Consider the following 14,258-nt stretch of genomic DNA (forward strand, 5'->3'; position numbering starts at 1 on the left):
TGCTGGGTTGTAGGATAGCTCTATTTTAACTTTTTGAGGACCCTCCATACTCTTTTCCAGAGTGGCCGCACCAGTTTGCATTCTCACCCATAGTGTCAGAGGGTTCCCCTTTTTCTGAATCTTTACCAACATTTCTAGTTTCTTGTGTTTTTTATTTTAGCCATTCTGACTGGTATGAGGTGATAATCTCATTGTGGTTTTGATTTGCATTTCCCTGATGATGAGTGATGTTGAACATCTTTTCATGTGTCTGTTGGCCATCTGGGTATCTTCTTTGGAAAAATGCCTATTCATGTCTTCTGCCCATTTCTTAACTGGATTTTTTTGTTTTTTGGGTGTTGAGTTTAATAAGTTCTTTATAGATTTTGGATACTAACCCTTTATCAGATAGGTCATTTCCAAACATCTTCTCCCATTCTGTAGGTTACTTTTTAGTTTTGTTGTTTCCTTTGCTGTGCAGTTTTTTATCTTAACAAAGTCTTACTAGTTCATTTTTGCTTTTGTTTCCCTTGCCTCTGGAGACATGTCTAGCAAGACGTTGTTGTGGCCAAAGTTGCAGAGGTTGCTGCCTATATTCTCCTGTAGGATTTTGATGGATTCCTGTCTCACACTTAGGTCTTACATCCATTTTGAACTTATTTTTGTGTATGGTGTAAGAAAGTGGTCCAGTTTCATTCTTCTGCATGTTTCTGACTTGTTTTCCCAACACCATTTGTTGAAGAGACTGTGTTCTTTCTACTGAATGTTCTTTCCTGCTTTGTCGAAGATTAATTGACCACAGAGTTGAGCATCCATTTCTGGGTTCTCTATTCTGTTGCATTGATCTGTGCGTCTGTTTTTGCCTCTGAGCATCTTTGGAATAATTAATTTGAATTCTTTGTTGGAAATCCTTGGATATCCATTTCTTTGGGGTCAGTGACTGAGTTTTACTTTGGTGGACTCATGTTTCCCTGATTTTTTGTGATCCCTGTAGCCTTGTAAAGGTACCTGTGCATTTGAAGAAGGAGTCACTTCCTCCACACACTAAGACCTGCCTTTGATAAGGGAAGAATTTCAGTGTAAGTAGGGCATGCTGGAACATCTGGGATCCTGGAGCTAGTGGCACAGGGTGCCAGAGGTGGGGCTGTGTAACTGCACCAGGTCCTGGGGCATCACGATGTGTCTTTGCTTGGGCCTCTGGGGACCACAGCCGCGACAGCTCTGTGGTCCTTGGCAAATACTATGGAGGCCTGGAGTGGCTGTGAGGGTTTTCCATAGTGGTTCCAGGTCCAATGGCTAGGGACCACAGCTGGTGGTTGTGGTGGCTGGAACTGGTGGAGTGTACACATATGGCTGTTCAGGTCATCTGCAGGTTTTTCTAGTGTGGCAAGGGCTAGTTGGAGACACACATGCTGGTAAGGGTCAGGGTAAGCAGCAAGGACCAGGCCGGCTGTGGGTGCATTTGGTAGCTGCTGGCACCTCGCTGTCATCATGTACTACTGTGGCTGTTGGGTCACACCACTGTACATGGCATTCAAGGCCAGTGACAGGTGTTAGGCCAGCAGTGTGCAAATGCCTCAAGAATGTGCATGGTGGGGCTCAGTCATGGGGGTCTAGGCAGGTGTCTTGTCCTCATGCACCTGCAGAAACCAGGGCTGGCTGACAGTGTGGTTCCCAGGCTCTGGCGGGGATGGAGAAGGGAGGGGACAGAGATGGACTTAGGCAGCTGGCATCAGTGACTACAAATACCTGTGTGTCAAGAGCTATTGGGATCTGCTGGGGGTCTGCAGCAGCTGTGCTGGCTACCAAGGCCTTCTTTAGTGGCAAAAGCTATTGCATTTTTATGTTGAGCAGGTCATTGGGAACGGGGATCACTCCTGCATGGCTGCAATAGGCGGTACGTGTTTTTCTCCCTTATTTTAGCCATCTCTGTCCGTCTCAGCTTTGCTGGTCTGGGCAGGGCAAAATGGAAGTGGGGCCTTTGTTCAGTGCCCCGAAGTCCGGAGAAGCCGGTTTCTCACTCTGCTCTTCTTTCCTGATGAGGGCAACTCTTTCTAGCTGGGAAGTTTCCTCTTGGTGCCGAGCAATGCCAGCCGGAGATGGGATGAGGTGGGCAAATTAAAGCTGTCTTCCTTCTCTTTTCACATGGCTATTCTCAGGACTTCTATTTCACTGTGTTGCGGAAGTTTCTTCATTGGACTCTAGAGCTCTCCCAGAATTGGTTTTGTTCGTGGACACCTATCTTACTTGTTGATCCTTGTGGGGGCAGAGGCTGGGCTTTCCTACAGTGCCATTTGGGTGATTTTGTAAAACTGAAATGTGTGACAACTAAGTGGCCAAACTCTAGGCAGCATACCGGAATCGGCTGGCGGGGTGGCGTTGGGGGACTCTTACTAAATATTGATATCTGGGAATGCCCTAGACCAATTAAATCAGTTTCTAATGATAGAGCCTCAGCTCAGCAGGTGAATCTAAAGTACGGCTGGGTTAAAAAGGGTTCTGGGCTCCGGTGGGGACTGCCCAGACACAGCACGGGCACCACAGAACTGACAGGATGGAAGCCGAAAGCTGCCATCAGCCTTGGGATATGCCTGACCCAGAACAGAGCCTCTGATGGGAGAGAATATCTACCTCTCGGTTTCAGAATCTCCATTAGCCTCAAAATAGTCCATAAAAAGGTCAGCATTACCAGGCTACTACTGTGTATTTTTATACTGATATGGTTACTGAGCTATTTAAAATTCTTTTAGTACCAGTGCTAAAAATACTTATTTTGAATACTTAATAGACTCTGCCTCACTGTTTTACTAATTGAAATGCATTTTGCACAGAAAGTTTTCAAATCATGTAGCCTATCCTGGAAAAACATAACCTTTTCAATAAATACATAATCTATTAACAAAGTCAATATTTCATTTGTCAGGCCCAGCATAGCTGTGCCCAGTAAAGAATTACATCACCGTGGTAAACCATTCCTCCAGAGAATCAACCAGTACTGGAAAAAAACTTGCCAAATTGATAATCAACTGACGTAATTCATTTAAAAAAGAAAAAATACAAATTAAAAAAAAAGAGAGACATGAAGAGAGGCAACATAAATAAATGCAGTTGTGTTTTTAAAAATTAGAAAACAATTTGAAAAGGATATTTAAGTATCAATGGAGCAAAAAATAATAATGAATAGGTGAACAAATATTGGAAATATTTTTAGAATTTTAAAGGTCCATCAATAATAAAAAACATGTTTGTGTGTCTAAAAAGAACCATTTGCCCAACTTTGATATTATTTTAGAGGGCACAGTTTGGAAGTCCTGATGGCCTTTCCCCAGTAACATACTATGTCAGTTGTCTTAAGAGATACATTAATTAAAGGGTAAAACTCTAACATTGGATTTGATGAATTTAAATTTTTTCCTAATTTTGTATTATATATTATATATGTGTTAAAAACCAAAAAAGGAGTCAAATTGCTATAGCCTAGCATAAGAGAGGCAGTATTGGGCTGGATTTTAGGAAGCCTAGCATTTATACTTGACTCCCACCCCCCATTGTTTGCTCTGTCCCCGATGGTGTACTTGAGGGGGGTCCCTCTATGGAGGAGTGCTTAGAAATCATTGCTATGTCCTTCCTGTCTGAGTTCCATAAACTTATCTTTTCATAAGACCCCAACCTTCATAGGCTTCTTTTTTTGTCTCCTTGTTTAAATACAGTGCAACCATAAAATTTTCATGAAAATTGTCATAATAGTGTATAGTTACAGTGTTGTTCAGACTAATGAAAATACTGTACGTTAGTAATCATGCTATATTAACATAAGAAATTATCCCTTGTTTCTCAAATGTTTATTGAACTGTAGGTGGCAGAAAAGAAAGAAATTAAAGAATACTTTGAGTCAAACCTCTCTGAAGATAACACTGTACATTTCAAGCTGCCTAAATATCGACGTTTATTAGAAACTGTTCTGAGGTTTCTGCTGCTGGTTGACTACATATTTCAGGAACTCATCCGTAAATTAATGAATACTGCAGTCACACTACTTTTGGAATTATTTAATAATTCTGCTAGAATGCCAGTTTCAAGGGAAAAAAGGAATGAAGATCTCATTAAGTAAATCAAAATTTTTTGCTTATAAAAGGGATTTGTGATCACAGTGTAATATATTATCACTTATGGAGGAAATATCCAATAATTTAAGTTAGAATTTGAAAATTCTCCTCATAGCAAATTATATGTACTCAGTTTTTGCAATTATCTGAACTTCTTATCTGGTAATACTTTCATTAATACTGTGCATAAAATTTAAGAAAATTTCCTTCCCCCCCAAAAAGTATTCTGCATAGGCTAGGTTGCTATGTGACCTATATGATGCCCAGTAACTTTTGAAATTCAGGTAATGAATAATAATCTTAGTGTAATTATGTCCCAAATATTACCTATAGTAAAAATCACTGTTTATCTTGGAATTCAGTTTTAATTTGGTGTTCTGTATTAATTTGCTAAATCTGGCAATCCTATATATAGGTATGTTGTATCTTCAAAGTTCAGAACTAGTTCTTAAAAAATCATTTGTGAGAATGATTCTGGCAGTAGCCACAAGGTTCGATTTGCATTTGAGGCAATTCTAAGTATCTATTGAAAACAAAATGTTTTCATCTTAAAAAAAAAAAAAAAGATTTTATTTCTTTGAGAGAGGGAGAGAGAGCATGCGTGCATACTCACAGAGGGTGAGGAGAAGCAAACTCCCCACCGAGAAGAGAATCTGATGCAGGGCTCGACCTCAGGACCCCGAGATCATGACCCGAGCTGAAGGTAGATGCTTAACTACCTGAGCCACCCAGGTGCCCCGTATTTTCACCTTATATTTAAATACTAATGTTAAAGCATTTTTCTTATTTTCCACAACTGGATCTATCGCTGTAATTTGTGAACCATGGAGTATGAATTGACACTGTAGAATACTTTATGTTCAAACTATCAGAATTTAGCAATATCATTTTAAGTCAAATCAGAATTTCAGTATTAGAGTTAGTGAAAAATAAATTCATAAAATTTTGAAGACTCTTAAAGATAATATACTGTTTCTCTAATTTGTTACTGAATCCAGTAGAGCTCGAATCACTTCTCTTAGGCCTCATAAATACTTTAAGTCAGTGCTAGGACTTTAACCAATATAAGAGCACAACTATTTAGTAGTAATAACACATTAGAATTGAATATCTCCTAAAACCACAGGTGTGTGTTTATCTGTGTGTTTAGGAGAAGTTTTTAATTTTGAACATAATTTTTTAAAAGATATTATAGTTAATTCATCATATAATAGAAAATTCAGAAAACAGAAATTACCTTAATTCCATCACTTAAATACAATGTCTTATTATTTTGGTATAATTTGTTCTAGACTTTTCCTATGTATTTTTCTGTTGTAATCTCAGTGTACTATTTCATAGTTCATTTAAAAAATACAGCGTGTTGGGGTGCCTGGGTGGCTCAGTGGGTTAAAGCCTCTGCCTTCAGCTCAGGTCATGATCCCAGGGTCCTGGGATCGAGCCCCGCATCGGGCTCTCTGCTTAGCTGGGAGCCTGCTTCCTTCTCTCTCTCTCTGACTGCCTCTCTGCCTAATGTCTAATTATTTAGGTGTTGTGGATATTAATAAGATACAAAAGTTTAGAAAGACCATGTTTTTTCCTTCTTATTTCTTAATCTAGATTATACAAGAATGTCTTATCTGTCACTGAAAAGGTAACAGATGATTATGAAGAATTTGTTGATGATTCAGGCTTACGTGTCACTTCTGTTTTAAAGTCAGAAGTAAAAACAGAAGCGGATATTAATGAGGTAAAATGGTCTTTGAAAAATAAAAGCATCGATTTTTGGTGTAAAATGAGTAAATTTGGGAATTTGGGAACTTGGGGGAATTAAAAATCTGATTTGTGATCATTCACAATCTCTTGCATATACACGTACGTGCACACACACACACATGCACACACACAGAGACATCCCTCCTACTATGGAAAGCTATAATTACATTTAATGCAGTTGGTTCGTTTGTTCAGGCATTACTGAGTACTTACTATTTACCAGTCACTGAGAAGCCCCTGGCCTCTTGGAGTTTATATTCTGCCAAGAAAGAAGATAATGAAACGATGGGTGCTATGAAGAAAACCAAAGGAAGATAAGGGAATGCAGAGTGATACTGTATCCTGCTTTACACGGGAATGGTTAGGAGAGACCACCCTCTTTAAAGTAGCAGCTATCCCTTTAGCCCCCCACTACTATATGCCTCTGTTTGCTGTTCTTCAGAGTACTTTTTTCATTGTTATTAACTCAAAAATGACCCAAGACAAATATGAAAAATCTTGACAGAATCCTAGAAAAATTTCCATTAGGAAATCTTTTCTTGCCATGAAGAATTATATCCCACCCCACCCCAACACAGTATTTTACTTGGATTAAACTTTATGTGGTAGATGCTTGTCCTGTTTGGCAAAAGCAGCATTTTTATGTGATAGCACTGTATATAATATGTATACTTGACACATTTTTTTCCTTTAAAAAATATTTTAAGTACGTTTGGTAAAAAGGGAAAATGTCTACTTTTTTTGTTTTTATTTGTATTTCTGTTAGTAGTAGTGTATTTTAAAGAATAGGTTATTGGAGATTTTTGCTCATTAATCTCCTGGATTGATTTTTCTTATTATTTTGTAGGAATTCTTCACATCTATATTGCTGTTATCTTTTCCTACTAGATGGCTTGTCATTTTTATTCCCTTTTGATGTATTATTATCCATAATTCTTTTCTAAGATTTGTTTATTTGAGAGAGAGAGAGAGTACGAGCAGGAGTAGGGGTGGAGGCAGAGAGGAGGAGAGAGAGAGAGAGAAACAGACTCCTGCTGAGTGTGGAGCCTGACACAAGGCTCAGTCTGAAGACCCCAAGATCCTGACCTGAGCCAAAATCAAGAGTCAGACACTTAACCAACTGAACCACCCAAGCACCTCTGTTACCAATAATTCTTAATTTCAATGTAATAGAATTTATCTGTCCCCTTATTTGTGTTCATGTTTGAGATTATTTACCATTCTGACCCATAAATATATTATTTTTTATTTTTTTATTTTTTTAGATTTTATTTATTTATTTGGCACAGAGAGAGAGAGAGACAGTGAGAGAGGGAACACAAGAAGGGGGAGTGGGAGAGGGAGAAGCAGGCTTCCCACTGAGCAGGGAGCCTGACGCAGGGCTCAATCCTAGGACCCTGGGATCATGACCTGAGCCGAAGGGAGACGCTTAACGACTGAGTCACCCAGGTGCCCCATTCCTTATTTTCTTATAAGAGCTCTGGAGTCCATTCTTCCATTTGTTTCTAAATCTGTGTGCAGTGTATGTTAGGGTTCATTTTCGCTTATTTCTGTATGAGTAACTGTTACTCAGGCACAGTTTCTTTACATCTTTTCCCTGCTGATCTGCACAGCGGCTCTTTCTTTATCATATGTCTCCATACACATGTGTCTTCTGTTTCCAAACTATTACTCTGTCTCGATCTATTAGTGCTGATCCCGCACCAGATGAATGGCACAACTTTGAAATAAGTCGTCTCCTTTTCTAAGAGTGTCTTGTCTAGTCTCAAACATTTGCATTTCCATATACATTTTAGAATCAGACCCTGCTTGAATTTTCATTGAAATTGCCTAGAAGATGGAAAGAGTTAATATTTTATGATATTGAGTCTTCCCATATGATTGTGCAATTTATTTGTCTTCTTTAATGTCTTTCAGTGTCTTTTATAATTTTTCCCATAAAAATCTTGTGTAGTGTGTGTGTGTGTGTGTGTGTGTGTGTGTGTGTGTGTATTTAGCCTGTATGTGCTTTATCACTCCAGCCTGTACTTCAAGGGAATTATTTTAAGTTGCTTCTAGTAGTTCTTTATGAACACTTTAGAATAGAAATATTTTTAGATAAAAAACATGCACTGCTTTAATTTTTTCATTAGGATTAACATTAAATCAGCACTATGGACGTTTTTATGGTTTTCCATTTGCATTGCATAGTGTATCTTTAGACAAGGTTACACCAATTTCTATTAAAGACTGCCTTTTAAATGTATCCTATTTTATACTGGCTGTTGCTTATTGACAGTTGAAATCTGGGATTAACTGGTCTTAATTTTTGCTTATTACTCCTAATTTTGGATACTCTTATACCCCTTAGCCATTTGTATTTCTCATTTTTATGAATTTTTTATTTTCTTTACCATTTTTCTGATGGAATTTTTTTCTTACTGAATTACAAAACTATTTATAAAATACAAACCATAACCAATTGTTGTACCAGGAAAATGTAAATCTTAATGCATGATTTTTTGTGTGCATTCTTCAATCTACACTCCATAGCTCACAGTGAATTTTTTTTTGCAGTAAGTTATTGGTTACTAGAATATTTGGGTGTCAGTACAACACTGCATCTGTACATGTTCTCACTCAAAATTGTCAAGACTCATGTCACAGGGCGCCTGGGTGGCTCAGTGGGTTAAGCCGCTGCCTTCGGCTCAGGTCATGATCTCAGGGTCCTGGGATCGAGTCCCACATCGGGCTCTCTGCTCAGCGGGGAGCCTGCTTCCCTCTCTCTCTCTCTCCCTGCCTCTCTGTCTACTTGTGATCTCTCTCTGTCAAATAAATAAATAAAATCTTTAAAAAAAAAAAAAAGACTCATGTCACATATCGGTGGGTCTGGGTCCAGATCTCACAATGCCCTCAGCATGGGATGTGTCCCCCAGCTGCTGGGAGTGTTGTCAGCAGATAGCCTTTAGCTATCTAGTATTAGGATAGCTATCTAGTATCCATTTTTTCAGACATGGCTTCAAGTGCAGCCCTCTTATTCAAGGTCATGCCTCTTTTAGGGGGAGACCCACATGCAATGAACAATTGTGACAAGGGTATGAAAAACGCTGAAGGGCTGTTCCAGCTCCTGAGCTCCCTACGGCTTGGCTGAGTCTGTGATGTGGCCTGTGTAACAGCCCAGCCTTCCCCTCTAGCCACCCTGCTTGCTTTCTCTCCTTCCACACATAATGACCCAGGCACATTCCTTAATGTTTATGTCCTGCCTGTCTCAAGTTGGCTTCCCAGGGAACCCAGCCTATATACACACATAAACACAAGAATGCTTGTAACTTATCATTTCTGATTGTTACATAGTATTCTGATTATTACATAGTATATACATATTCCAGTTTTCTTCTTTGAATTGCATATTGATACTCTTGAACAGTTTTTTCTCTTGGGTTTCTTACTGATTTTTAGGACTTTCTTGGGTATTCCAGACATTGACTCTGTTTATTTTAGACTTCGTTAATATTACCTTTTAACTTTGTTTCTGTCCATTAACATTAGGTATAGATCTTTGGTGATAGAAATTCTTAATTTCCATGTTTTAAAATTCAACACTGAACCTGATCTTCCAGTTTTCTTTCTTTCTTTCTTTTTTTTTTTTTTAAAGATTTTATTTATTTATTTGACAGAGAGAGAGATCACAAGTAGGCAGAGAGGCAGGCAGAGAGAGAGGAGGAAGCAGGCTCCCTGCAGAGCAGAGAGCCCGATGCGGGGCTCCATCCCAGAACCCTGAGATCATGACCTGAGCCGAAGGCAGCGGCTTAATCCACTGAGCCACCCAGGCGCCCCCCAGTTTTCTTATGAGTAGGTTTGATTAGACCGCCTTGTGATGCTGGCGTGAATCTCGTGTGTGTGCCTGATTCCACTTTTGGCCCACAGTCCTGACAGTTGCATCTCGCTCATGCTTCACCTTCCAATATCTGACCTTGGTTCTCTCCTATTTTTGCTAAACTCATGTTGGTACAGACTGAGTTTTTGACCTCGTTCTAATATCTAGTCCAAGAAAAGATAGCTAATGGGGGCCTGGATGGCTCAGTTAAGCATCTGCCTTCAGCTCAGGTCATGATCCCAGGGTTCTGGGATCCAGCCCTGCATAGGCTTCCTGTTCAGTGGGGAGGCTGCTTTTCCATCTGGCTTTGCCCCTCCTCCTGCTTGTGCATGCACTGGCTCTTTCTTGCTGTCAAATAAATAAATAAAGAATCTTTAAAAAGATAGATAATTATTTTATGTTGGGATGTGTTGAGTCAGAGGTACCTGTGGGCAACCAGGTGACAATATTTCTATTAGGATTTTGGAAATCTAGATTTGACTTTCAAGAGAGAGAGCAGGACTAAAGTGGGAGAGGTCCCCATTTCCCACTGCATACTGTAGAATTTAGTTGTAACCTTTTCTCTCTTGTAATGTGCAGTCTTGAGGAACTCAGTCTAGTTGCTGATCCATTCTTTTGGCATAAAAAAATACCCAAAAAATTTACTACAAAAAGATTTTCAAGCCCCGCTTCATATTGTAATTGGGGTCATAGACCCACAATAAACTTCAGCCTTGACTGCATGCTAGCAATGTAGCCTTTGACAAGTTAATATAAACTTCCCAGGTCTGAGTTTCTTTTTATACATAATGAGAGTAATCATTTCTTTCTCAGGGTTGCTGTGAAGATGAGGTAAATGTAACTTATTTCTGTAGTGCCTAGGGAGATAAACACTTATCAAATAGTAACTATATCAAATAGTATAGTATGCTCTGAGTATACGTATCAAGTATACTTCTGTATTTGATATAGATCCAAATATACTGTATCAAGTAGTAAGTACAGTATACATATTTCAAGAATGGTTCTATGCAAATATTTGTATACTATAATATTAGAAGGTATGTAGGGGTTGAGGTCCAGTCATTACCAGAATTAGAAGTTATTTTCCAGAAGAAGCTACACAACACATTATATATTTGTTTGGAATTGTCTGTGAACTTCTTTATTGTGATAAAACATACATAACTTGTAATTTACCATTTTAACCATTTTTGCACATAAAATTCAGTGGCACTAGTACATTCACAGTGGGGGACACTATCAGCACTACCCATTTTGCAGAAGCTTTTCATCCTCCCATAGAACTCCCCATTTATTTGTGTGGAACGTTTAAGGATTGTATATCACCTTCAGTATCTACTCAAAACTCTTTCCCCAGCAGCTTAATAGAGTGTGAATGGTGTTTGTTTATACTGTTAACTGCCTTTATTTATAAATGAATGGTCAAGGTTCTAGCAGGCAGCCTAACTGACCACCCAGAATGGATACCTCCAGAATGATGGGTCGTATGTGGGCTCTGAGGGATCTGTAAATTAGTGGAGAACCCATGCTGAGACAGAGCCTAAGAGCAAACACATCGTCTAAGTAAGATATTTATATGTAAAATATTCCGGTTATTTCTCGATAGGGACGGATACCTGTACTAGGGTATGTATGTTAAAGTGAGAAACTAACACCTATAGATATGGATTTGAAGTATATTCCTGACTCGTAATTCTTAATGTGGAGTACACAGTAAAATCCCCTGCTCAGCTTTTAAATGATTCAAATTCTTGGTATAAAATTGCTCAATCAATATATTGTGCACCTGAAACAAATATAACAGTGTATGTTAATTATACTTCAATTCTAAAAAAAAAAAAGATTCTTGGGTCCTGCTCCTGATCTTTTAACTCATAACTATTTTAAATAAGTTTTCCAATGATTACTATTTAGCTACTCTCGCATTAACTTACAGTCTTCTGGGGGGAACTATACATTATAATGTATCCTCTGTTTTACACTAGCTTATTTTAATATGCAAATGTCAGTTACATGTTAATATTATGTTATTCCATTATACTGAAATTATTGATCATTTAAAAGTTAGATCTGCATCATCCTAATTTAAAGGAATGTTCTTTCCGTTACATATTGTCACTGTCATCCTAACATGTCTGTTCATTAGATTTTGAATAGTATTAAAGTGGATGAGGATTTGAGAAAAGTATATGCACCGGTATTTGAAGTAGCTCTACACTTGAGCGTTCCCGAAGAGAGTGGCTCTTCAGAAAGTTCCACAGAGAACTCTCATGAGGCTGACAAGTCCTCTGAAGGATCCAAGTCATGTGAAGATGAGGCATCAAAAAACGAAGTCGGTTGTCTCATAAGACACTCCAGTGAAGAACTGCCAATAATGCAGAAAACAGAAAAAGTCTCTTCCAACTTTGAAGGAATTCTTTCAGGTAAGATGAAGGAGGCTATTAAGGAAGGGAAATGGCCTAACAGCTGGAAAAGACAAATGAGAGAAATTATAGTAGTTTACATATGATCCATGACTAAGTTGTAAATATTAAGAATGCTCAACTTGAGCATAAACTTAGATGATTTGTGGTGCATGTAAGTAATAACACCATCATTCATTTTGGTCTCCATACTCACACCATTTCTCACTCATGGGGACCTGAGGAACCACCCAGGAGGATGAATACCACCTGGGATGCCTGTTAACAGTTCAGACTCTTGGACCTCATCAGGATCTGGGGGTGAGGTGTCCTGCTCAAACACTACCTTTCATTTGCTCATCTAGCTGGTTTAAATATCAATCAATGTTTTATTCTCTTTTTTCAATGGATTCTTACAGGCATAGAAATCATGACTGAGTTTGAGAATAAATACATACATGATGAGTAAGTAGTAGACATTTTTAAAATTACAAGTGATTATAATTTATGTTAGCTATGCATTTTTCTGAAATAAGTTTTATTTTCTCAGATTTTCGGAATTTGCTACAAATCTCTCCTTAGCTCCCAACAGATTAGAGTTCTCAATAAAAATTCAAAATATGGTGACTGACATTGAAAAATGTATAAGTAAGTATTTTAAAAGTTTAAATAGATACACTGTCTTCTTTGGCAATATTTTCTTAGATGTAGACATTTGATACTTATACCCAGAGATGTGGCACACTTTACGGTGTATCTTCCATGGATCTTCTCACAGAATAATTGCGTGAGAGGGAAACTGATGGGGCTAAAGTCTTTCTCTTACTGATCTGTGGTTCTTTTGGATTAAGAAAATGAATCTTTAATTTTTTTTTAAAGATTTTATTTATTTATTTGTCAGAGAGCAGGCAGAGTGGCAGTCAGAGGCAGAGGGAGAAGCAGACTCCCCGCTGAGTAGAGAGCCCGATGTGGGACTCAATCCCAGGACCCTGGGATCATGACCTGAGCCGAAGGCAGCAGCCCAACCAAATGACCTACCCAGGCGTCCTGAATCTTTAATCTTTAATATGAATTTTAAGAAAAATAAGTAGGTTATGTGGTTTGATTTTATGGTGATTTTTTTGCCATGCAGAACATTATTTTAATAGTTATAAGATGTGCAGAGCCTTGTAGAAAAGGCTCCAGGATGTGATGTCCTCATTAGACAGGCTTGCCCGGTGAGCACATCATAAAAACATTCTCCTACTTGTCTTCTATTATGATTTCACTTTTATGTTGAAATATTTGATTGCTCTTACGTTTATTTGGCTTGTGTGGACTTGTCATTTTCTCCCAGATGACAGGTGATCTGTCTGTCACAGTGCCACTCACCGAGTCATCCCTTCCACACCCTCGCTGGCTTTAAATGCTACTTTTATCATTCATTATATTGTAGTATGTTTCTTTATTTGTGGACTGTGTAGTTGACCTGTCAGTAACTCATGAACCAGTACTATATTGTTGTAATTCTGGAACTTCTTTTCTCCCCCAGGAATGTTCTAGGTTTACTGATGCTTGTTTTCATCTGAAGAGTGTAACAGAGTATCACTGTGACTTATTTTGGTGCTCCAGTTATCTGGCTTTGCTTTTGCAGAACAATTCTTTCCAAATGGGTCCTGTGCCTTTTCACCTCACCCTAACCCTTTGTTGTGCCTGCTGTAGCTTGTGGGGCCACAGGATGCCACAGGTCCCCCTTGTCCGTCCTCTGCCCCAGCCCTGGGGCGTGCCTGTGACTTACAGGAGGGGCGCTGCCAGGGGGGCCCTGCAGGGAAGGGAGCTGGGAAGTCCATGTGGGAGGCATCATTGCAGGTAATTCTGTGTCCTGCACTTGGAAGGTCAGGTCAGAATTGCTGCTCTGACCTCCTCGAGAAGCAAATGCGTCAGCTAACGCGCAGTGTTTGTGTGCTGTTCTTTTCTCCTCTTTCCTTCTCATTTTCAGGCAAAACAGTTTTCCCAAGTTCCTTGTCAACTTCCTTGTTCTCCACCTCCTTGAGTGAGGTTATAGAATTTATTTGTAGCATAGCTAGGTTACTTCATCCCAGGCAGTATTCTGTCTTGGGTTCTCCAGGCGTCCTAGTTGGTTCTTCAAAACTTTGCCTCTGGTGAGGTTCCCTGTGC

At 39.0% G+C, this 14,258-nt stretch overlaps 1 protein-coding gene across 1 annotated transcript in view; it reads left to right on the forward strand.

The window, feature by feature from the left end:
* Positions 1–14,258, forward strand: part of DNAH14 (dynein axonemal heavy chain 14) — a 332,088-nt gene that overhangs the window by 60,527 nt on the left and 257,303 nt on the right. Inside the window, exons 11-15 of the mRNA XM_045982293.1 lie at positions 3,836–4,086; positions 5,685–5,814; positions 11,846–12,122; positions 12,521–12,566; positions 12,652–12,749. Coding sequence (XP_045838249.1) covers positions 3,836–4,086; positions 5,685–5,814; positions 11,846–12,122; positions 12,521–12,566; positions 12,652–12,749 — 802 coding nt within the window. The remainder of the gene's footprint in view (positions 1–3,835; positions 4,087–5,684; positions 5,815–11,845; positions 12,123–12,520; positions 12,567–12,651; positions 12,750–14,258) is intronic.

The sequence above is a fragment of the Meles meles genome, chromosome 17 (genome assembly GCF_922984935.1).
Source record: "Meles meles chromosome 17, mMelMel3.1 paternal haplotype, whole genome shotgun sequence".
Classification (NCBI taxonomy): Eukaryota; Metazoa; Chordata; class Mammalia; order Carnivora; family Mustelidae; genus Meles; species Meles meles.